General features: G+C 38.7%; 2 protein-coding genes across 2 annotated transcripts; both read left to right on the top strand.

The window, feature by feature from the left end:
• The first annotated feature begins 1,971 nt into the window (after positions 1-1,971).
• LOC145493031 (uncharacterized) lies at positions 1,972-8,274 on the top strand. The gene is made up of 4 exons (XM_081472436.1): positions 1,972-2,474; positions 5,603-5,859; positions 7,759-7,873; positions 8,135-8,274. Exons 1-4 carry the CDS (start codon positions 2,354-2,356, stop codon positions 8,272-8,274), a joined length of 633 nt encoding a protein of 210 aa, XP_081328562.1. The 5' UTR covers positions 1,972-2,353.
• Positions 8,275-9,153: 879 nt separating this feature from the next.
• Positions 9,154-12,764, top strand: LOC145493032 (putative skeletal organic matrix protein 7). Its single transcript, XM_081472437.1, has 2 exons — positions 9,154-9,285; positions 12,422-12,764. Exons 1-2 carry the CDS (start codon positions 9,176-9,178, stop codon positions 12,705-12,707), a joined length of 396 nt encoding a protein of 131 aa, XP_081328563.1. The 5' UTR covers positions 9,154-9,175; the 3' UTR covers positions 12,708-12,764.
• The last annotated feature ends 12,183 nt before the right edge of the window (positions 12,765-24,947 follow it).

Below are 24,947 nucleotides of genomic sequence, written 5' to 3'. Positions count from 1 at the left end.
CTGGGTGCCAGTGGTTTTTCTTACGCGTTTCCGGTGTCGGTCATGTCTCTATTGTGACCCGCGCGATGATTGGCTCCTAACGACCTCCCAAGGGTTTTCTAATCTTACAGACACGGTGATTGGTTTCTAAGAATAGAGAACGTGAGTCTTTGAAATGTCGCGAATAATTTACTTGTCGCTTGGTGACGTGTGATCGAGATGGGGAATTTTGAGGGTGATGTTTGTTCGCGCTCTCGGAAAGGTTTATGAAAGATCAACATCTAGACAAAGCCATAACAAAAGCTCTCAAAACGTTCGACGGTGTTGACACCTGAAGCGCCAAACAAAGGGATGGAATTGCGAATTTTATTCCCAGCGAGGATGTTTCGGCGGTTTTGCCAACGAGATTCGGGAAATTGTTGTTATTTCAACCAATTCCTGGACTCTGTGTCGAAGTACACAATTTGGGCTACAGCCACTACCCAAAGACATGCAAAGAGTCCGATTGTAATTGTTATTTGTAGTTTCTCCTTTCTAAAGGACAAGATTCTTTTTGTAATATTCTCAGTTTGAATTTGCGACGTCTTTGACACTCGCTTAGCACTTCTTACAGAGAATACGCGACCCGACGGACAGATTGTCGTGCTCGGCAGTGAAAAGTGAAAAGTGTCGAGTTCCTTTAGAAAATTTTAAGTTTTTGAGCATTTTCCGATACAAGGCTGTAATATCCACTATTACACACAACAATAGCGTCACATAAACGGCACGACAGCCAAGACTTCCAATTAGGAACATTTTCCACGGGTGTAGTTTTTATTCCCTCGGAAGCCATGTAATTCAAACCAAACCAGAACTGTCATGCCACCCGCGCTTCACGTGCCAGTCCATGTGACCCAGTGGGAGATGTACCCAGGGTAGTTCTGGGCGTTCCAAGCTTCCCAAATCTACTGATTTCAGCATTTCTCCAAAGGAACTTAGTGCTTACCGCTTCATGCTTTCTGCTGAAACATTTCAAGCCCAGCGACACATGCCGCACCTAATGTAAAACTCAGGTATGACCAACAATTGTGTTAATGAGCCTGAGCTGGATACGTGTTGATAATAAAATAATTAACGAGGCTTGTAGCGCCTATTTTGTAGGCGCCAACGAGGGCGAATGGAATGATTATTTTACAAAATTCTTAAGTTTCTTAAATTATAAATCGACTGGATGCTGTGAACATTTAAGTTTGATCCAAACGAGGTGATAGTTCACTATTAAAGGAATATGTTATCGTAACACAGCGGGATCAACTGCATTGGCCGAGTTTGATTGCTCCCCGAACAAAATTGCTTATTAGCGATTCCTGCTGACCGTCGGAAATGAATCCTCATTAGAAGGTAAACTTTGTTTTCTTTTAATTAGGATATGAAAAGACACCGAAATTGACCTCATAATGACGACAACACTGTTAGATCGGTCCGTTTTTTTTATGAATTATCGAAACGGAGTGAGGTGTAAACGACAAATTGCTTTTATTTCCTGACCGTGAATCAAAATGGTAAGAAAATTAATTAAAAAATGAGAAACATTAAGTGAGACCTTGATAAATAAACGTAGAGCTTTCCGAATCAACTCTACCTCATGTAGTGAACGTCAGTGTTATTACTTAAAGCAGATCAAGCAGATCAAGCTTGTACGGTTGTACTTAAGAGAGAGAAACGACTTTTCGATATCGAGAATATCGGTATCGGTAACAAAAGTATTGATATTGGTAGCAATCATACTACTAAAATACAAATTATAAGCATCAGTTTCCCTAAAATGACATGCGAACTCTGAAGTTCAAAACCTAACGATTTCCTTTTTTGGCTGTCGTCAATCACCATTACGACGATAACCAACGAACTTTGAAAAACAAAGAAAAAACGAACAAGAAGAATCGAAGTCTACCAATCAGAACCCACGGACGTGACCTTTTGAACCCGTTGAAATAAACTTCTGTTTCCTGAGAGGTCCGGTAAGATAATTGACGGCAGCGAAAAACGAAACTGTTGATCAGAGTGTTCCTGTTATTGAAAGGTGCAGTAAGATGGCATAGTCCTGGTAACGTTAGAAAAACAAAAACCAAATGAAACTGCTTTCACAGTTTTAGAATATTGAGTGCCGGGAGGCGAGTGACTTATGTTCTTCCATAAATTATTGACATTCCATAAATGATTAAACATCCCCTGATGTTTTCAATTTTAAAACCAAATTTTAATTTTTACGCCTTAAATAAACTAGTACGTTCTACACCAGCTTTAATAATTGCAGCTGACAATGGGTTAATCAGTTAAGCAAGCCGGCTGCTTCCGAACCTTTCTGTACATCAGTCTTTATCCAAGTTGCACAATGAGGTTGTGTTTTCATGGTTGTTCAAAGAAAACGAGAGATGGGTTTTCTCTTTTCTGCCATTCTGCCAATGTTGCTTTAGTTGCAGTGTGGATTAGCATTACTGGCTTCGCGAAAGGAGGTAAGTTAAGATATCAATTAAGGTTACCGTATGCCTTCAGGGGTGTCTCGCGTGTAAGCGATGTAGCGCGTGCAGTTTAAGCTGTAGATACCTAAACCCCTATATCAAATTAAAGCTTATAGAGCTGGCTATCAAACAATACCCAGAATTTTGAAATAAAATGAATTGCGAGCGCCCGAATCACCTTTCGAAAGCTACAAGTCAAAGCGAATTTTGTTTTTCGCCAATCTAATTTTTTCGTCGGTTTCAGGGTCCAAAGCGCTTAAAAAAGGTGTCTGCGTTTTGGCATATTCAATTGCAGTAAAACGTTACAGAACGTTTTCGAAATAGGATTTAAAAAATGTGGAGTGATCGTACAAAAATCGCTCTCGAAGAAAAAGTATTTCGAAATTTGCAATTTGCAATTCGTGTTTGTAGTTTATATGTTAAACTAGCTACTGTCCACATTTGGGGGCAATTGAACAAATTCCCTTTGAGTTATAACTCTTTAAAGTGTCTGCTTCAAGCGAAAAAATTTATTCCAGAAAAATCTTCTGCTTCGCAAACAAACCTCGCCCACAGATGCCTTCAACTGGGTTCTCAGGTAACTGAGCCAATTAGTGCAGGGAAAGTTTACTACCATTAACCTCCTGGTGAAATCTACGCGCGGATCTCCGAAAAGCCTTTGTGTTTCGCAATGCGCTCAAGGCGCCGAAGGAGGAGAAATAATTTTTCTGTAGCTCGGTTTTTCTTGAAGCTGGTCTGGCAAAATGGGGAAGACTAAAAAGGATACGAACGCTAGAGTGGCTGGGCGAAGAAAACAAACAAAAGAAAGTGCTGTGGAGCAACTATGTGTAGTCAACTGTGCATGGATAATATTTCATATGGTCTCATTGAGTCCGACGATTCGTCGTTATCGGACTCATTAGAAGAGTCTCTGTTAACATCCCTGTTATTGCTGTCAAGTTCCAAAATTACCACGAATTTTTTGCCCGCTTTATACGATAGGCTCGATTTCCGCCGCTTTCTCGAGTCCGGTCTACGTTCCTCCCCGAGAAGAGACGGCTGGACGCGTGAGCGGCAAAGCATGTCTGTGACGTAAATTCATAATTTAATTCTTGCGGCGCTTCAGGTGGCCGGAAATGTCATCTGATGACAATCATAGGCAGGCCCACATGACGCCAACGGCTCGCAAAATTTGTGGCGTTTTCGCCACGTCTTCGTTTAATTTTGGGCCTCCAACCTATTTTGTTTCACATTATTGTTGCGGAAGGACATTACATGTTGTGTTCTATAGAAAATAGTATAGTAGAGCAGAGCTGTTTGACTATGGTGTAGCAACTGTCATGTCAAAGGTGTGCATGGTGTTGACAGCATGTTTACGTTTTGCTAGTTCGGTTTGCTTTGGCTCATTTTGTCTGGCTTCGGCAAAGACTGGTGTCGCTTCCCTTCAAGAAGACTACCGTACACTTCAATTTGACTGAGTGTTTTGTTTCTTGAGATCGATGTTTGCGTTTATCCCTCTCTTTGTTGACTTTGTTCGTTATCTGACATCCTGGCACCACATGATTCAAATATAGATTCTAACGCATAAGTCTGTTGACTATTTTGCATGTTGTATATGAGCTTATATGCCACTATGGTTTAGATCAGGCAAGATTTCATCGGTTGACGGTATTTGGTTAAATGTCCCACTAATGCGATCGCACTTCATATCGCACAACTTCTTTGCTACTGCGAGAAAGCTAATTTATGCAGCCTGCTCGATTCAGGCAGGTAGATTTCTTATTGGTTGAAATTAACAATGCCAAGTCCACGAGTCCAGCCGTGAGTTCGGGGGAGGAGCGCGGGCTCCTTTCCCGAACAGCGGCTGGTAATCGAGCCTATTTATACGATAGCTATATCAGCTTCATCCGCGTAGCGAACTTTCGCTTCTTCACGCATTGATGTATTTTCACTCGTTCTTCCCTGTTTTCGCTTTTTCGAACTGGTTTATGTTTTTAACGTGGTCTATGTTTACTTATAACTTAATAGAGTTACACCTAATACCAAAAATGCTTAGCAGTCGGAACAACAAGGCTGATCAACTGAGAAGTCAATTCGTGACATCCGTACACCGGTAATTCTCGCGGAAATCGTCTCAGTTGATTGCATACGCGCCATAGGGCTGTCAATCAAGAAGTGAACTTTTACTTCCGGTGAAAACGAAAAACTGCCATTTCTCCGCCAATATTTAGCCATTTTCAATTTTTTTTCTGAAATTAGAGATTATTCTTCGACGACTACTTTGACACAAAAAGCTAAATTTGAAGAAAATTGCCGACCCGAATGTATACTGTAACCTTAACAAAATTTTTAACTTGGAATTGCCTGTAGGTTTACAGGATGATAATAGTGATAGATAACTCCAGTCAATAAGTTGAAGGTCAATATAGTTGCCAAATAAAAAGTCAACGCGAGGTTGATTTTCTGATGACTTATTCATAGCTTTTCATATCATCTCGTATCATGGGAAAGAAAAGTTTGTTTCAGCGTGGTATCGCTTTATCGCAACTATATGAAAATTCAATGCGTAATTAAGAAAACGAGCCCTATTTTTTAGTTAAGGCACAATTTGGTCCCTCTTTCTGGGCGATAGTTGAACAAATTTGCTTCATACCTTCTTACCCTGCCAAATTGCTAGATGTTGTAAAACCAGTAGTGTGATGTGATTTTTCTCTAGCGTTACCACAACATAATCCGTTATTTCGCCCGTTAGAAGGCCGTAATGAGAAATCTCAATTCAAGTAAAACGCGTTTTTTAACATCGAGCTGACATTACTTGCGCTAGAAATTAAACCATGAAGTCGAATAGTAGAATTTGGGAAACTGAAACTAGTTGTTCAGTCTGTAAGCCAGCTGTGATGGGGTTCTAGCTTGTCCGACCATAGGCATTCGTGATCTGTGGAGAGTTGTCAGAGTTTGGCTCAAATGACTTAGAGTTTGACGTAATCAGCATTGCACAAAAACATTTTCAGGTTTCGCGGTCGAGAGGTCCCGGCAGTAAGTATAGACCGCTATCTCGATCTCACGTTAAGTCAATATCAGTAAATTTATATACTGTAAACTACGCCTATGCAGCTAAAAATGCAGTAACTGTTTTCTCTTAGACGACTGTCGGAATATTGAATTCAGAGAAAAGATAGAAAATATGGTTCTTAGCTCACACGTCATCAAAAGTATGCGGGTACTTAACGAGGAAAATTGCGAGATAAATTGCTACCTGGAGGCAAACTGTGTGTCCTATAACTACGGCCCAGCGGAAGATGAGCTTTATCTATGTGAGCTTAGTGACAAGAATCACTTGCAAGTCCCTTCTGATGAGCTGGAGGCGAGACTTGGCTTTATATACAGACCTGTTACTCCGGTAAGTAGATTGAAGCAGCGACGTGAGGGGTCAATATATCAGAAACGTGTTTTGTATGTTTATTATCTATTATCTAATAGTAATAGTAATAAGTTTAGAAGTAATGGTAATAATTTTAGCAGTAATAGTAATAATTTATTTAAAGTCGTGACACTGGAAGTGATTTCCCATTTTCGCGAGCCAGGATCGGAACTCATGATAAAAGTGCTCGGAAAAGATCGAAACAATTAAAAACTTAATATGAGAATATTTAAAAATTATTATTTTTTTAGCAAGGGCAGTGTGCCCTTGCTAAAAAAATAAGGGCCGCTTCTTGGCGTTTTCGAAGTGTCTGTGAAGAGGATTTTGATAAAGTTTTGAACGACTAGTAGATTTATACTAAAACAATTAGATTATTCGCTCTCGATTTCTATGCGTGATAGTTGACGAGGGCTGCGCCCTCGTCAACTATCATGCGGTAGAAATAATGAGCGTATAATCTAATTGTTTAATAGATAGTGGGTGCGTGGCCAATCAGAGAAGACATTCGTAGTAGAACGCTAGTAGATTTATACTAACGAGTGATAGAAAGAATCCTTGAGAGTTTGCAGAACTTGAAAAAATTGGGCAATTTCTTAGATTAGCCAAAAAAGAAAAAAAAAAGTAGCTTAGCGTTGATAATTAGCTCCACTCTCCTTTGTATTAATTTTCTGTCAATATTAGGGAGCTTTAGATTGGACTACGAATACGAGATCGAGTACGAGTACGATTTTCGATTTTCAAATCTGTGACGTTTCCAGAGCCCTAGTTCTTCATGCTTGTTTTAGGCAGAGAGGGTAGCTTATGGGAAAAGATGGGTATGTGTTGTGATAATGTGAAACCTGAAAACTAGAATTGAGAAATCGTTCTCGTACTCAAATCTAAAGTCCCCCTGTTGAATGACTGACTGAATGAAAGTTAGTGAGTTAATAATACAAATTAGTAGAATTCTACTAGTATACTAATGCAAATGCTGTAATCTGATTGGCTGAGCCATTGCTAATTATCAGCTATTAGTGTGCAGTGGCTTGGTGTGGTCGACAAAATTGCAACGTTTCCTCGTTTCTCTGACGTTTTGAAAGAACATTTAGAAACAAATGAATAAACAAACTTTCCGAGAAGACTAAAAGGAGGGCATTTACGGTTTCTCGAATTAAAAAAGGTCGAAAGTTTTGAAAGACACTGATAAGCGTGCGTACACAACTGCAAATGTCAAATTGACAATTAATTCAGTCTGCGCGAATTGTCTAAAGCGTGAAGTTTAATACTCAGACCAGAAATTGTTGGAATCGTTTTTCGAAGGAAGTTTCAGTTAGAATTTTTTCGGCCTTATCAACTATCACCTCATAGAAATCTCGCGCTCATAATCGAATTGTTAATTAGTAGAATTCTACTAGTATACTAATGCAAATGCTGTAATCTGATTGGCTGAGCCATTGTACACTATCAGCCATTAGTGTGCAGTGGCTGGAGGTCGTCTTGGAAATGGCGACGTTTTTTTCGTTTTTCCAAATAATTGGAGGAAACTTTTGATGCAAACGGATAACTAAATTTCTGAGAAGTCTAAACGAAGGACATTTACGGTTTCTTGACTTTTAAAAAAGTCCAAATTATTGAAAAAGCTGATGCGCGCACGCACACAACTATTAAATGACAATTCAATCCGAGCGATCTTTTTCAGTTGCAAAGTTTAATAATACGTCAAGAAATAATCGGAAACTGTTATTTGAAGTAAATTTTAGTAAGAATTCTACTAAAACAATTAGATTATTCGCTTTCGATTTCTATGAGGGATAGTTGATTCGGCCTTCGGCCTCATCAACTATCACCTCATAGAAATCTCGAGCTCATAATCTAATTGTTAATGAGTACCCATTGCAGAATGTCTGTGTAACCAGTCCTTGTGCGAGTTATTCGACCTGTCAGACAGGATATGGTGAAGAAGGCTACCGATGCCTTTGTCCTCACGGTTTCCATCGAGATAAATGCCAGTTAGGTGAGTAATATTTTTGCAAATCAGGAGTTAATAGCAGCGGTCTCTTTGGCCGGCAAGCCTCGAGTAACCCATTTGTCTTTTTATTATTTTCGTGACTCTATTCTGCCGTCATTCAGTATCGCTGGACTTTCACTGTCGCGTTATTTACGTGCGCTTAAAATGATTCTCGTTTATCTTACTGCATTTAAGCAAGTAAAACTGATAATATGGAGAACAGTTATGGACAGCTAACTTGCCAATTGTATTTTATCGACTTTGCAGATATTGAGGAATGTCTAACCGGCGGCCACAACTGTTCACAAAATGCAATATGCGCCAACGTACCAGGGTCGTTTCTCTGTAACTGTAAACCTGGATACACTGGAGACGGAGTGGATTGCACAGGTATGTCTGAACTCTAAAGACATCTCAACTTTCCATTTTTACGTATTCTCACTCTACAGTGCATTCACCACTTTAGAAACGCGAAGAAGTCTGGGGCGAGTATCATCTAGCAGACGCTTTTGTTTTGCTCCAGTAACGGTACCACGAGCTACTGAAGACTTGAAAGATACGAATCTTATTACCCACCTACCCGTCAGAAGAAAACTTCTCTAATGGAGCACCATTCGTTTTCCCAAATTAAATTAATGGTCCTTGCAAGGGCAAGATTGACACGGAAGCCCGTTTTTTCCGAGTCGCACGATAATGCGTTTCAAAATTCAACATTAGAATTCAGTGTTGGTATTTGCAAAGATAACCATGATTGCAAGTAACGGTTACTTTGATTGTTTCACAGTATATATAAATTCAAAAACGTTTTTTTTATTAGAGAAACCTTGATAAGCAGGCTGGTGTTATTCGATAATTGCTAACAACACTGTTTAAAGAATGGAAGCTTGCTGGCAGCGTAAATGTAATGATAACATAGGGTCGAGTACGTTTGACTGAAGAACTGCATTCATAAATGAAGCAAGAGGTAACAATACTTTTTCACCCCATTTGTGTGACAATTGCCATTGTGTGAAAAAAACTATTGACAGGAACAAAATGTCTTCTTTTAATCCAGTTAACTGTGCAGCAAAAATTTTCTTTCCATGAAACAGGTATACTAACAAATCGGTCGTCTACGCAATTTCTGTTTCATTTGTCTGTCTGTCTGTAGCTGAATCTCCGACAGTGGTAGCCTGTGCCGCTGTTACAAAAATATTCGATGTCGATACATATTTCTATGAGGTGAACGCTGATCATGGTTCCTGGCCTGCTGATGGCTTCTGCCGCGTTATTTCACAAGTGGAGATTAATGATGGTGAACCGTATACAATGACAGTTGAAATCACGAATGTGGTTGGAGTGGATGGCGTGAACTCTGGACACCCTGGAGTGATGTACAACGTCATCGACGAAAACAATTTCGACGTTGTTTACTTCAGGTTGGTTCTTTAATAAGAATTTGTGAAAAAAAAAAAAACAGACTGACTGACTTTTTAGTTTGGAGACTGTTGGCCATAACTGGTCTGGGGCCCGTTTCTCGAACGTCCCGAAAAGTTTTCGCACCCAGAGAGCCATAACAAAATCTCGAACCTTATGATTACAAAGCTGTTTTATTCACGTATTCTTAATATGAGCAGAGGTTCCGTTCATACAAGAAGTTTCAGGCGTATACACTTCTCCGGCCGTTTTTAGATGCAAATGGCTTTATGGACCCGAAAAGTTTCCGGGCTTTCGAGAAACGGGTCCCTGGTCTTAATCTCCCACGATCATAAAACCCAATCAGCAAGCTCAGTGATGTTATCCAACATTCTTCAACAACTATGTAGCAAATTCATTAGTTATGTGAAACTTTTAGTTTCGGGAAAACGATGAAATCCTGTATCAGCTCTGAGACATGTTGTATTCATGGCTCTAGACAACATGCAGAGGTAACGTCTGTATTTGGAGCTGAATCTTCTGTGATCAAGCGGACAAAAAAACAAGCGCACAAAATGGAAGCTCAGTGTCCAAAATTTCCTCATTTGACAATTCACTTCTCGTGCTAATATTATAAAAAATTCAAAAATTCATTTTATTTCAAAGTTCTTGGTAAAGAAATACACAGCTCAAAGCGAACGCGCTACATTGCTTGGACGCGACACACCTCTAAAGATATGCGGTAACCTTAAAAGGTTTAAAGCAAATAAAGTCTGCTTCTGAATATGACCGGTACCATTTATGGCAATTCCAACGATAATTTTCTAGCACTTTACCCACTTGTCAAAGAAGTGGGCATTACGTACAACCAAAGAATCTCAAATAATACAGATGATGAAAGGTTGTTCACAACGATTTTGAGGAGTTTGTTTGTTGCGTGACAGGATAATTTTACAACAGTGATTACTTTATAAATGATTATTTTTACCACAATTGCAACTAATCTCGCAATCTGATTGGCTAATTTGCCGTTGTCGATAACAGTCCAGACAATGCTGCTAGCTTATTTAGGTGGAACACTTGAGCACCACAATTGTTACTAATCTCGCAATCTGATTGGCTAATTTGCTTGCATCAATGTGTCACGCTCTGAAAAAAAATTTCTTTGACGTTGATATTGTGGTAAAAAACAAATGGAATGTGGTTTAGCGTGGTCTGTACTCTTATCGACAACGATATGCGTCATCACAGTGGTCGAAAATTTGTTGTGGACTCACTCGCTGCGGCTCTTCAGCTCACAACATTTTGACCCCCTGTGATGACGCATATCGTTGTCGATATGAACAAAGGCCACGCTAAACCACATTCAATTTGTTAAATCGACATTTTTACAATAACTGTCTAATTTCTAGCGCGCTGATTGGCTCATTTTTTCATCAATAAGTGTTCAGATGGATAAAATGTTAATTTATGCAAGCTTTCAAGTTCACTTTTCAGCTGTCAAACTTTCAACTTTTTAACCAATGAGATTTATGGACTTTTTTAAGTAGCCAATCAAAAAGCGAGAAAAGCTATTGACAATGTTCGCGTCATTTTGAAAAAAATTCACTTATCTTTGTTTACGGCAAGTTTACGGCGTCTTTACCCCTTATTATTTCATTCCCGGCATTTGACCATTTTGGGGTCTTGTTATTGTAAAAAAACACAAATTGACGTCAGTTTTTTTATGGGTCTGTCTTCTTGTTGATGATAAATTTCGTCATAACATTATGAAAGTTTACTGCAGAACCACTCGCCTGCGGCTTGTGGTTCCACAGTCACTTTCACAATGTTATGACGCAATTTATTATCAATAAGAGGACAGGCGCATAAAAAAACGGACGTCAATTTGTTAATTTGAGTATTTACAAGTCAATCGCGTGATATGTTATGTCGCGCAACCTTCGTTCGTTAAATGTCGCGGGTGTAGCACGCCCAGAACTGCCATGTGAACCGTTAGCCGTGAAGAGACTAAAATGCATCATTTTAGCAGTGTCCGTTTGATACAGCTTTTTAACAATAGAAATGATCACAAAAGTCAGGTTTAAGATGTCCGCGTCTGCTTAACAAAGGTGTCCGTTGAACACAGGTATACAGTCGAACCTCTACTAGCGGCCACCTCCTTACAACGACCACCTTTCTATAGCGGCCACATATTTTTGTCCCAGTTGAGAGAATTGTGATATATCCTCAATGCATACCTATTACCACATCGCGGTAGACTAAGTTATGGGAGGAGTCCGCGACTACTAAGGCAGCTAAGGTATGCAGCGAGAAACGAGGGTAGCACCGTCAACCGGCACCAGGGGAGGAGGGTGGGGTTACAAAACCTTCCTCCACCGGAACGCCGGAAAAATGACAATGATCACCGAAGGCAAAACCCGGTAATTTAAATGAAGAGACCGCAAAGCATCATGCCCGCCTTAGGGCATAAAATCATGGTGGAATTTGAGGGAGTAAATCAACTTCCGCGGTGCGCTAACTATGCATGCAGTGAGAATAATAACTCCTCTCCACAATGGGCAGTAAACACTGGCTCCAGGGTTGCCGTTGTAAATTTGAGGGGGAAAAAATGGAACTTGTGCTGCTATCGGCTTAATAAAGGGTGTTTGCTTAATATGGCGTCCGCCTAATACCGGTTTGACTGTAAATAACTAGTTTTAGAATAGAAATGAGTCAAAATCCACATTTCGTGTACGTCTGTGTACGTAGGACTTTAGTTATTACAAACATCTTCAATCATTCGTTGTACTTAGAAAATTCTTGAATCAGAGGATAGAAATTACTAACACAAAAGCAAGTTTTAAACTGACCAAAAGGGCGAATCTCCAAGGTTCCAGACCTCCAAACCGATTAAGATGACTTTCCCTCTCAACAAACAAAGCGAGTCCATGCGCCGAGCGATCTCCTGGCCTCAGTGGAGAGTGAGAAAGAAAAACCACTCCAGCATGGAAAAATATCCATGACTAGATAACATGGCCAGTAAAAAAAGTCATTTGGTGAGAAAATTGAGTAATGGTCGACTGCAGAAAACAACTGCAATTTGCACTCATGCATGGTTTAGACTTTCAATTGTTAAAAGAATTAAAAAGTAATTGATTTGTCCTTCAATCTACTTAGACCACACAGACAAGACATCTGCTTCCAACTCGGGTACGTTTTAAATGGAGCGTGGTCAGGATCTGCCTCAGGCTCCTGTCCCAATGGCAGTCCAAGCGGCGGAGTTTGGTTCACTGTCCGTGTTGAAGTCTCTTCAGACAAAAGCGTCAATATCTACCTCAACAATGATCTTGTGACGTCACTGACAGCTCATTTTAACGCAAAAGGCCGCGGAGGGGTGCTGGTTGCCAATGGATATCAGAATATAATCCTGTTTAGAGGATTTGACATAACCAAAAACGTGTAAATCTTTTTTCAAAGAAGCAAATCTTTCCGTCTATTATTTTTAGTCTATTCTGTCACATACCATTAACTACTATAAACCAAACTACAGTAAACTGTACTAAAAAAGCAAGCTTGTGTAAGATGGTCAAACGTGAACGAGGATGAATGCAAACGAAGCCAAACTTGATTACTGGGTTAGTAGCCGTAGGTCAGCTGAGAACTCAGTTACAGTGAAAACAGTTTGTAGAATAATATGGAATATTATTATATGGCTGTGTCTCACAAGGACTGGGAACTACCGAATTCACGAATTTGATTGGCTGAAATCGATTGACCGCGGTCTAGATTTTCCCATCTAGACCGGCATCTAGACCGGTTTCATTTTGCGTTGAAAAAGTAGCAAACTGAAATCCAAAATGTCACCGTTTTCTTTTATTTTCTTCTCAATCATTTATGGAAGTGCCAAAAAGCCTGATGACAAAAAAAAGTAAAGAGGATGAGCAAATTTCGCCGGGCAGGTTTAAGGTGGCCGAACACAGTTTTTGCGCGCGCTTTTGCTGATGCAATTCAGCGCGCGCACAAGGATTGCAAAAACAAACATGCCGTCAATAGAGCGATCATTTTATTTACTCAACAACCGCACTATCTGTGCTATTTTTCCCTATTATTGAACGCAGTGTATTGATGGCTTTAGTCTTTTATTACAAAGATATGTTAGAAAAGGTAACGACGCAAAGAACCCAGCAATTCTCAGCTTTTTCTTTGTTACCGAAAGAACCGAGTTAAATGCAGCGCATGCGCAGTTGCTCAAAAAATTGAGACCGATTGCTTTTGCAGAGACATGCCGATTTCTAACGATCCAGTCGTTAGAATTTCAAGAAATTTGGCAAAAAAATAGTTCAGAAACCACGTGAATGATTTATCGCAAAAAATCTGAATTTTGACATAGGGATTTTTTAATAATACAGAACATGCAGTGAAAACGATTTACGGCGAATTACGAAAATCGCCTATGTCAAAATTTTGTTACAACAGTGTTGACAGAAGTGATTTAATGTCAATTCGTAGTGGGCAAATGATGAAAAAAATCTAACGACTGGATTTTTTTTAAATAAACAAAAACCAGTTTTTAAGCCCTGTTTTTAACCAGGCCCGTTGCCATGGAAACAGCATACACCTTAGCCAAAATGCGAGAATAAACCCTTCTGTGGTTAACCTTGACTCTTGCAAAAAACGGGCGCCAAAGCATAAATAGCTTAAAAGTAATGGTGAATTAGGCATAGGCTCTTGAAAACTGTGTTCGGCCACCTTAAGTTAAGCTCATCGCCGTTCGCAAGCAAAATGTCAGCAAACCAGTTACATTAAAGGAATTAAATTTTTCTTCTTTGCCATATAATAAACATCTTATTAACCGAGCTAAGTCGATCTGTATGGGAGAATCTTGACCGAGGTCGTGTGTACAGACCTCACTGCGTTCGGTCTGTACTCACGACCTCGGTCAAGATTCTCCCATACAGACCTCCTGCTCAGTTAATAAGAGCTAAGTAATAACCCAGTATGTAGCTGCAACTGCATCAGTAAACGAACACTTCATTGTCATTTAAAGTTTGCAGCCAGTATATTAATGAAAAACACTTAAGTTAGCGTGGCTTAACGCCTTTAATATATATTTATAAAAGCGCGAGCTAGCCTTCATTAGCATTAGCCAGGCGTGATTGTTATGTCTGTAGAAAATTGAAACTTGTAGCTAGAAAATGAGAGAGCGTGCAATATTAATCTACAGTAGTATTTTTGCAATATTTTTCCGTGTAAAGTACATGTGATGCACTGTGCAAAATGACTCAAATTATATGGATCGAGGGATTAGAAAAAAAGCAATAGTTCTCTGTAGAGAGCTTCCTTCACAAAAATAATGTTGTGGATAATTGGACATCCTTCCAGGAGCGGACAACAATTCTAAATAAGAGAAAGAAGTTGGGAAGTATTCTAAGACTTACGAAATCACTTGACATGACGTGGCGAGATATATAGAGGATATTACATAGCCGCGCGGAGATACGAAATTTCTCTTCGAGTGTTGAAAAATATTTCACGAGTGAGCGCAGCGAACTTGTGAACTTTTTGTCATGATCAACACGAGAAGAGAAGTTTCGTATCTCCAAGCGGTTATGTCATGTTCTATTTATTATATAAACACCAATGAAATACGAAATAATTTCATTTTCGCTGGGAATAGGTTTTTGTCGATCGTGCTAGCATAATTTCGGCATAATTTAGCAAACCGAGCATAATTTTTAGCTTTTATCTCAAATTAGCACTGCTAGCACAATCTGGTTTTTCTGAGTTCTGACCTTCACGAAATAACGTAATTTAGTTTCAAATGAACTTCTTTTTACTTGTCCTATTTCTGTTACTGTTGTCTCCGGGCCGCCTGGAGTCGGTGTGATGTTTATTGGTCTTAGGCCCAACGCATACGCTCGGTAGTGAGCTGACTGAGCTCTAAGATCTTGTCGTCGATCTGAATACTTTACAAGTGTCAGTTCAGAGAGTTCAGCAACTTACAATGTCGTACAAAGAGCTTCAACTTGGGAGCATTTATTGAAACCGTCTTAAGAGCGAATTAACCCAATTCATACTCACACCGTCGTACACCGGGGGGGGGGGGTGGTTGATGGAACCTCTACCCTTGGTTTTCGTTCTGTTAAGGCACAAAAAAAATAAATTTACATAGTTTAGATAGCCCTAAGCTTGCTCTACAAGGTGATGCCATTTTTGTTCATTATGACGTCATATGACGTCATTTGACCCGCCATATTGGAACCGCCATCTTGGATTTCACTATTTTCTTAAAAAGTCAAGAAATAGCGGAAATTATTCCTTGTTTTGTCTTTATTCGCCCTATTCTGTCTTTACTTTGCTCAAAAACCAAGTAGCATAATTTTGATGCGAGGAACATAACTTAGAGAAACGAGAATAATTCGGGCATAAGCTAGGAGCATAATATGCCAGTTTTACGAGCACAATCGACAAAAGCCTAGCTGGGAAAGGCGCAGTTATTATGTAACCATAGCAACGGTGATCTTGTCACATGTGAAGTTCATTATTCTTTTTCTAAGAAATAAAATAAAATCTTTTCATCTTTTTCAACAATGCTGTACCCGTAAATTTTAATTTTCTAATTTCACTTCTAATTTTCAACATTTCCGGTATTTTCAGAGTTTGAAAAGCGAACAGTGTATATTGAACTTAATTAAGTGCAATTTACGTCATGTAAGGAATAGGTGAATCGTTTGGCAGACGTCGTTGTTTACATTTTTCCTCATTAACATAAATCTTTTCGCGGAGAAGGCATCACGCTATACACGAATTGACTAAATACATTTAAAGAGCTTTGTGAAACTTATTGAGTTTTGAATTTTTGGCCCTGGGTGTAATATTCGAGGAATGATTGACTTTTAACACCTACAAAATTTCTGAGTGGTAAAAGCGCTAATGAGTTCAGACGTTCTTTGTAAACTTTTGAGATTCCGCATCGCACAAAAAGTATTCAATAGATCGGGCTCAAATTCCTTGGGACAGTTAATCGTGCGTTGCCCTTTGTTACGCCGCAAAAGGTTAACCAAAATGTAACAACGTTTGACGCAAAATGGAACATTAACGCGAACTGTAACAACTTTTGTCGCAAAATGTAACAATTTCTTTAACGCGAAATGTAACAACTTTTTAACTCAAAATGTGACATTGTCACATTTTGTAGTGTCTTCCTTGCCATCAACACTACATACATGCAGGAGGAGTTTCGAAAATTTTATCTCTGGTACAATGGTTACTTAAACGACTTCTACTTCTTACTTTCGATTGCTTTTACTTACAAAGCACTGTTGCTTTTTCCATCATAGTACAAAAAACACAAACAGAGTGACAGTTACAGTAAAGACTAGCCAAAAAGCTAAAAGTGTTAAGTCAAAAACTAAATTGAATTAACCTTTTAACAAGGATGAACAAGTTGCTCTATAGCTACACCCTACATTTTATGTGCTCCAAAATAGTCCAATTCGAGAAAAGAGGTCGGCCTTTCGAAACCAAATGATTTCATCTTATACAGTCAAATCTTCCCTAGCAACCACTTCTCGTAAACTACCACGTCTTGTAGGTGACCAGTTGTTTGTGCAAAGGTAGTGGACGAACAATTTTCTTTAAAAGTCATGAGACTTCTAACCTCTTCAACTGTGACTGACAGTGGTAGTAATTATTCGTGCGGAGTATTTGTTGTTGTTTGTTTAGCGTTAAAAGATGTTAAGTTGCTGTCCGTCCTTAGAGCACGAACAGAAAGATACGGACTTTGTATGACAAACACGAATTCTTTTAAAGCAACGTAACTTTTCAATTCAACTTGAGAAGATTTAGAACGAGTCATGTGACCAGCAGGTTTGTATAATTTGACTTACAGGAATTGGTAAGCTTGAGAAGAACGCCAATATGTCTGAATGTCCTTCTTTACATATTAAAACCAGAGTTGTTACATTTTGCGTTGTTACATTTCGTGAAAGAAGTTGTCACAGTTCAAGTCAAAGAAATTATCACATTTTGCGTCAAAAGTTGTTACAATTCCGATTAATTTCACATTTTGCGTCACAAGTTGTTACATTTTGCGTTAGTTGTTACATTTTTGCGGCATAACACTCTTTCAATATTCAGAACTAACGTTTTTGTACCCCATCAGAAATTGTATCACTTATGTTAATTAGGCAAATATTGTAAACAACGATTTTCCTATACGAACTTATGAATCAACTTCAGCATTTTGTTTCTCGTTGGCGTGGTGAGTGCAACTGACTGTGAATATCGTCGAGAATAACTGATCAGGCTTGAAAAGTCGAAAATCCTGGTACTTTGCTAAAAAGGAACTTTGTGGAAATATCAATATCATTAAAATGTCACTTTTTAATAATTTATAATCTTCGAGAAATTCGAAAAAAGCAAAAAGACGAGTTTTGTCGTTCATTGATTATGTAAAATTGATATGAAATTTGGCAAATTCTAATCGTTTGGATTAAAACACTTTGCTATCTACGCTAAGAAAATTAATAACTCTGCAAAGTAGCGAAGCTCTTCTACTTTCTATCAATGGCACTGTTGAAAGTTTTGCAGTTGTTTCAAGTGTTTCAGCGCCCTTTGAAGAAGTGCAATCTCTCGCTTTAACGAATGTTATGTGAAAATTCAAAAGTTTACTATTTCTACACCAAGCATCTTGGTGTAGAAGGATGGTCCTTTTACCGTCTATAACATGTAAGAGTGTCTTGAGAAAACACTCGCGATCGCAGTTAAAATTAGGGACAGAGCAATTGAAAAATGTTAAGAACCTAGGAACTGTATTTCGATTTCTCTGTGAATATTTCAAAGCGAAGAATGTCACGAGAAAGCACTTGTGATCGCAGTTGTAAAGTTGTAAAGTAAAGAATATTTCAGAAAGCAATTGCGAAGCGAAAATTTTCTCATAAAAGAAGTCAAACCAAAAGAAGCTTCAGAATCCTTAAGGCTACACACGAATGAATCACTACATCGTGCATGATCAAAAGAACGGCCATTGCGAAGTGTTTTATTGTGCCGCAGCTCATGTTTGTCTTCTGAGCTTATTCTCGGAGATATCATTGACAAAAGCCACCAGTAACTCCGAAAAATCGTTCTCCGCTTATCTTCAAAGTTTGGTTGGAGAAAAACATACGTCGTACAAAAGCAGAAACTGAATTTAGATATAATGCAATTACCTGCCTTTGAACGGAGATGGTCATAGGAAGTCTGGTAGATAGCTGATGACGGGATTTCAGTTTTATTTGGTAAAGTAAAGCAATAAGATTTGTTTCGTACGAAATTTATAATGGCAAAACTCAGTCCGAAAAATCTCCAAAACCAGTTATTATAGTTTCTACTTGAGTAAGGTAGAGTTGAGGAATATTTTCAAGGGTGAGTTTCGAGAGTGTGAGTTAAAAAAGTAAATACTACCTGTATATAGCACAACTTTATTTGTTCCTGATATAATTTTCTTGAAAACCGATCAAATTAGAATTCTCTCGTCTGTTAATCATTAAGCTTCCAAGCTGAGGCTGGAAGATCTCCAAAACAATGGAAGCAGATGGACCGAAAATTAGATATGCAAATCCTTCATATTTCTCGTATTAGTTTTTTAGTTGATTTCTTAGCTCAAATTATTTAACCTTTGTTGACATGACTTTGAGGAATTGAATGACATCGTAGGGGCCCCCTGTATATCAATACTGCTGCATAAATACTTGATGAGCTTGAAAATCCTAAGACAAACATATTTTGGGAGTCACGAACGACACTACAAACACTCTGCAACTATTTCACGCCTCAAAAAATTGGTTTGGTCGCGTTTTTTCATGGTTTATCTCGAAAACATGTTTTAGGAGGTAAGTTGATGAAAATCTCTTCGTTAAATATATTGTTTTGTGTTAATTGTTGTTTCTTTTTCTATTCAATGTCTTCTTTATTTGTAGACTTAACCTCCAAAGCTAACATATTTTTTTTCTGATTTTCTCAATAACGAGCAAAGAGTTTGAACAAATACAATAACTGATCCACTCTTATCAGTGAAAGATCGAACACGTTACAGATGACGATAAAACAACAACAATAATTCCAAACACGTTATAATTTCATAGCCATTAACGTCACTTTTTAGGGTGTGTGGTAAGGCAAAAAAAAAAAGGTTTACGATAAGCCATGATTTTAGTTTAGTTCGGTGCATCATGAAATGTCAAGGAGGCGAGTGATATAAATATAAAATCTCTTTATGGATGAAATTAAAGCGGATAAAAATTCCAGTGTTCTTACACAGCAATTACGAAATAATCTGCCACCAATATTTCCATGGGAACGATAAACATTGAAACATTGAAAATCGGCAAAACAAGAATTTTGCACGAACTAGATCTGATATAAAAAAGTTAATACCAATGTCTTAGACTATGGTGTATGGCAAGTAGAATATACAAGAACAAAAAACCCTGTATGTAACGTAAAAACATTTCAAACATAAATTTTGCGTAATAACGCTAAGGAGGGAAGGGGATTGCAGCTGAGCACTGTTTTGATGAAATTGCTTCATTTGATACCAAAATGTGCCTTGAAGTTGTTTTGAAGCCATGAAAGGGTTTTCTTTTAGTTTCAATTTCGCGATCTCGTCGCTGCAACAGGAGCCATAATCGGGGACGGAGACCGTAAGCGCACGCCATTTGTGGTATTGGGGTTGTCCCCATGACATGGGACAAAAATTCTATTTTTAGAACAAATTGCGCCATCGCCTGCGGCACACGCGCGTACACGCTACGAAGATTTTTGCGGATGTCGCGCGGGGGAAATGGCGTCCAAAATTCCCGAAGTTTTTCATGTTTTTGGCCCACAACTCAACGCGTTTATAATTACGTCTGTTGGAATTTTTCTTAAGTATTTTCGTCGTAAGCTGCTCCAGTTTGAATGAAGTAAGACAGTGTCGAATTTAGGTATGTTCCGCTTTAAGCTTATATATATCGCTAACCAGGTTGTGTTCCGACGGATGCTTCTTTTACATGAGCTGTACATTACTCCACTTTAAATTTCACATATGTTGAAGATTAACAGCTTTTCCATTACACAGCAAAAAACTAGCTGCATATATTTAGATATAGCAGAGCTTCAGGACTTCATAGTTTCCTAGCTCCTCTTGCCACGTGCACGCTTGCGAGGAATTTGTCAGTCTATCGTGACCGAAAAGTAAAACAAAATAATTGCTAGTTTGGTCAGTTTGAGTTTCGCCTGAATTGTAAGCAACGTTTGATGTTTCATCAAGGCCCAATAACTTTACGTCCGTAGATACTGCTCAGTTTTGTTCGTGTAAATATCCAGTAAATTCTCTGTTGTCGATGAATGAGAGCGCCCGCCGATGCGTGGTTTGTACAATCAGTAAACATGACAAATTGTACTTCCGCTACACTTTCGTGTGAAAGCGTACATCGAACTCAAACAATATCTCTATAGTTTTTAAATATGTTTAAGATTGATAAATGTTTGAGAACATATTAAAAGCTAAGCTGAAAATATGTGAATAAAGCAGAAATAATCAGCAAAGTTACGATGACGCTTTCTTTAGTCAACTTCGAATAACGATTTCGATTTTGTTGATCGAGTTATCAAAACTCCTTGTCTATTTTCATTTTCGCAGTGTAAAAATTCACTATGCATATGTTGAAGAACTCCCCCAATGATGTTAGCAGCCTTTTCTGCGTTCGTGAAATTTGTTGCAGCATCTCAGCACAAAAGATAAAGAAAGAAATCTTTGTCAAGATTTGTTGACAATTGAAAACACCAACTCGGACTTGAAAGTGCACGAGCTGCATTATGCAAATGAGCTAATTGTACACGTCAGACTTTCCTTTCAAAAACTTTTGCAAACTCACCAAACAAGCAGAAACAATAAGAAACCATCAAAACAGGTTTTGGTTATGATTAACCATTGTCTGAGAAACTCACAAATTAACTCGATACCAGAGTAGAGAGTTTTCTTGCTATATTCTTAAGTCAGAACAAACGCAAAAGCATACGCGTAAGCTTAAAACTAGCGCGAGCAGATCTTATTATTCATTCCCAGCGCGAAATTGAAGTCTTGTTTTCGACCCTGAAAAACCCACCTTTTCCGTTAGCTCAGGGTATAAAACTACATATAAGCGCCCTGGTTCGTATTTCCTGCCTTATTCCCTGCCATCGCTGTGAAAAATACGCAAGAGAATCTCTCAAGGTCTCTCAACTCTCACCATTTGATCACGCAACGTGACAGCAACCCGCGAGAGCCCCCGACATGTGCGTGGATCCGTTCGGATATATGACGTCAGGATGGCGCAATTTGTTCTAAAAATAGAAAAATTGTCCCATATCATAGGTGCGCGCGGATCCCAAGGCTTACGGTCTCCGTCCCCGATTATGGCTCCTGGCCGCAACTATAATTTTCGGCCAAGTTTCAATGGCGAGCGCTTCTCAAAATCTTGAAAACGGATCCATAGATTTTTTGGAAAGCTTTATGATGCAGATAGTTTTATCCCAAAGTTTCATTAAAATTGATTTACTGAAACCCTTTTTAAATTTATCGATAAAGAAAGCGCAAAGCCGGAGCAAAGAGCAAAGTACGGAAAACAATAGTGCGGCTGATTACAACACAAACCAGTTAACGTTGATGTGAATATTTTAGCACGATTTTGTAAATCATGAATTTGTAACGCGACTTTCTCGGGTACACGTGGCTAACGTTTTTTTGTAAAATCTGATTGAGTCGTTTTAGAGATTTTTGAACAACAATTAACTGAAACATGAAATGGGAGTGACCTTAAAGTGTCTACACGGCCAACAATATCTCTGTAAAGTGTAAAAAGATAATCTAAGAAAAGAAATCGGATCCTGGCACTTTTTCGCCCTAAAATCGTTTCGGCCACGCCCAATGACGTTGAACGTAAGCTAGTGCAAACAAGAGTTTGGGTTCCTTAACATTAAGCACATCACGAGTAACATTTCATTTAAGATCTGAGCGAGATTTAGAAGAAACAGACGTGTACCTAGATTTGAACGCGACTCATTATTCCGCCAAAACAACAAAAAATACAAATAACAACGAAATAAGTTGGTAAGTGGCGGCTTTTGAGTTGATTAATGCGGATGCAACAGACGAAAAAAAAAAGTTGTCCTTGGATTTTGTTTCGGACAATTCTTATTTTGTCTTCTAGTGCAGATGGGCCCTTAGAGGAAACTAAGTAGCCAAGAATACCCGAAGTTTGAGAAGCCAATAAGAGTCTACCAAAGCCAAATTAGTCATGCAAACATCAAAACAACTCCAAAATTGATTTTAAACATCCCAAAATATCATTAGACCAGAAAAGTGAAGAATTTGGAATTGAGTATAAGTGTTATGTCTGTGAACTGCAATGGGCGGCAAAAGTAGCTGAGACACTTTTAAAAAATGACGCTTTTCAATATGTTATAAGTATTTATTCTAGCTATTGTGTTTGCATCTAGTGTTAATTTTTATTAATTCTCTGATACCCGTGGTCTGTGCAGTCTAAGAAATAGAAAAATCAACATTGTTTGGGGGGAAGGGGGTAATGTAAACAAATTGCTCGAAAACCGAGTTTTACTGCCAAGTGTCTCAACACTTTTGTCGCCCATTAGCTAGATGTAGCCAAACGCATTGTCGACTATAAACAACAAAACAACAATATTTCAACTAAAAGAGGAAATGTAAATTTTAAAAAAGCCAACCTAATTTGCATAAGACACCTTTTGAAAACATGGTTTCCCTGTACGGGAACATTAGGATGCTCCCTGATGATTTTTGTCAAATTTATAAAGTTGGTCCATTACAGCTGGATTGCAGTTTTTGTGAGAAATAAACTGAAGTCAGAGCGCCCTCTCCCTCTAAGCCCGATTAAGGCAAATATGCCAAGAAGAATGTCGCCAATAAGTCGCCTTCTAATTACTGTGATATCGCCGACTTCCGACTTCGACTAGTTCGGCTTCTCCTCTAATCAATGGAATTATTTTTGCCTCAAAAACAAAATTGATAGGCGCGATAACTGATTGAGAAATACAGCATGACCCACAGAACACGCTGTTTGCTGCATCAGTGATAATATGACGTGATCGACGTTTTGTTAGGAAAGTGACCCTTATAATTAGGTCGATGTTGCTGGTAAGAATACAACTAGTTAGATCTAATGTAACTATACTACGATATAATCTATACTTCGCGAGGTCAATATTAGTTATGATATCTTAGCATCAAACTGCTGCAGGGGTAAATACAGTTATATTAATATATAGGTTTAGGCCAGCCTAAAAGCTTAGCTCCTGGGCCGGGTTGTTTAGAGCCCGATTAAGCTAACCCAGGAAAAGGTAGAATTTTGATTTGAGTTTTGTAACTTTGCGGTGAGGTTTTCTGTATATTGTTTGACCTTCTGTTTTGAGTTTTAATAATCACCATATACACAAAAAAAGAAGCCAAAAAGAAAAAAAAAAAGCAGCAAGAAAAAAAAAATTGATATAGAGGAAAAAGTTGAAATTCGGTTAACTTTTAATCCTGGGTTAGCGTTAACCGGCTTCCGAACAATCCTGCCCTGTTTTCAACAAGTTTACCTGACATGAGCCCGCGATCCAATTGAAAACCAGCATTTGGTCAGCAGTCAACATAAAAAAACACGCGACCTCAACGAGCTGTAAACTTGAGCCCGCGATATGGTCACGTGAAACTGGTCAGCAGATACCTTGTTTTGACAGGTGTCAACTGATCATAACATGGATGTCCAATATCAAAGAAGTACACGGTAAACCAAGGCTGCACGTCTCTGTCAACCTATTATTTGAAGTGTGGCCGCCATGTTGCGCGACTCCGTCGTCGCCGTCGTACGTACGCGCCCACGAGCAATACCGCTAGCCATGATAACCATGAGAAAATCAACCCACGGGTTTCCTTTTCTTTCCTATATGAGTATGGGGCTCAGCTATTGAGCGGCTTCTTAAAACTCTGTACGTCTAAGCCATTTCTTTGTTGAGAGTGTGTGTCGCTTCTTAGAAAAGACTTGGCTGGGAGCTCGGGGAAAATATACTTTTTCACATATAAACATGCGAGTGATTTTGACCTTTTTACCGCGACCTTTTTACCGTAGTTCAAAACCTTGGTTAACACCAAGTTAATTTGTGAAACAGTCATGCGCAGAAATTTGGGGAAAAATTAAGGTATTCAGTTCTGACTTACAGGTTGAAACATTTTGGTCACTGCAGAGAAAAGCCCAGGGATTATGTAAATTAAAAATATATGTAAACTACGGGTGAAGGCGAAAGGAGTTTCCTCCGCGCTTTGATCATTACCAAACTCAATGCTTGAATAAAATAAAAGAGTATTTTTTTCAGGACTGCTTTTAGAAGTCGATATAAGGACAATGGCAGAAAATCTGGGATAGTTAAATTAGTGTCAGTGTACTCGTCTTTCAGGAAGAACTAAATCACACTCGAGCCACCTTGTACTGGCCCTCACTGCCAGAAGTTATCGGCGACTAGGCGCACTGCATTGTCTCTTGAATGGGATAATAGTACATCACAGATTAGTTCCCAGCAAGTTGAAATATACAGTTATAAAACTTCATAACAGGGATTCCTTAACACACTATTTCAATTATTAACCTCACGCAGAGAGTGACTTTGAACAAACAGCAACAATTACGAA

The sequence above is a fragment of the Orbicella franksi genome, chromosome 7, assembly GCF_964199315.1.
Source record: "Orbicella franksi chromosome 7, jaOrbFran1.1, whole genome shotgun sequence".
Taxonomy (NCBI): domain Eukaryota; kingdom Metazoa; phylum Cnidaria; class Anthozoa; order Scleractinia; family Merulinidae; genus Orbicella; species Orbicella franksi.
The sequence above is the reverse complement of the archived record's forward strand: the minus strand, read 5'-3'. Positions and strand labels throughout refer to the sequence as shown.

Bases quoted from the DNA above. Each gene is read 5' to 3' on its own strand.
- LOC145493031 (XM_081472436.1), top strand. From the start codon at position 2,354: ATGAGGTTGTGTTTTCATGGTTGTTCAAAGAAAACGAGAGATGGGTTT. The intron at 5,860-7,758 runs GTAAGTAGATTG...TACCCATTGCAG, and splicing joins TATACAGACCTGTTACTCCG to AATGTCTGTGTAACCAGTCC. The intron at 7,874-8,134 runs GTGAGTAATATT...TCGACTTTGCAG, and splicing joins TCGAGATAAATGCCAGTTAG to ATATTGAGGAATGTCTAACC.
- LOC145493032 (XM_081472437.1), top strand. From the start codon at position 9,176: ATGACAGTTGAAATCACGAATGTGGTTGGAGTGGATGGCGTGAACTCT. The intron at 9,286-12,421 runs GTTGGTTCTTTA...CAATCTACTTAG, and splicing joins TTCGACGTTGTTTACTTCAG to ACCACACAGACAAGACATCT.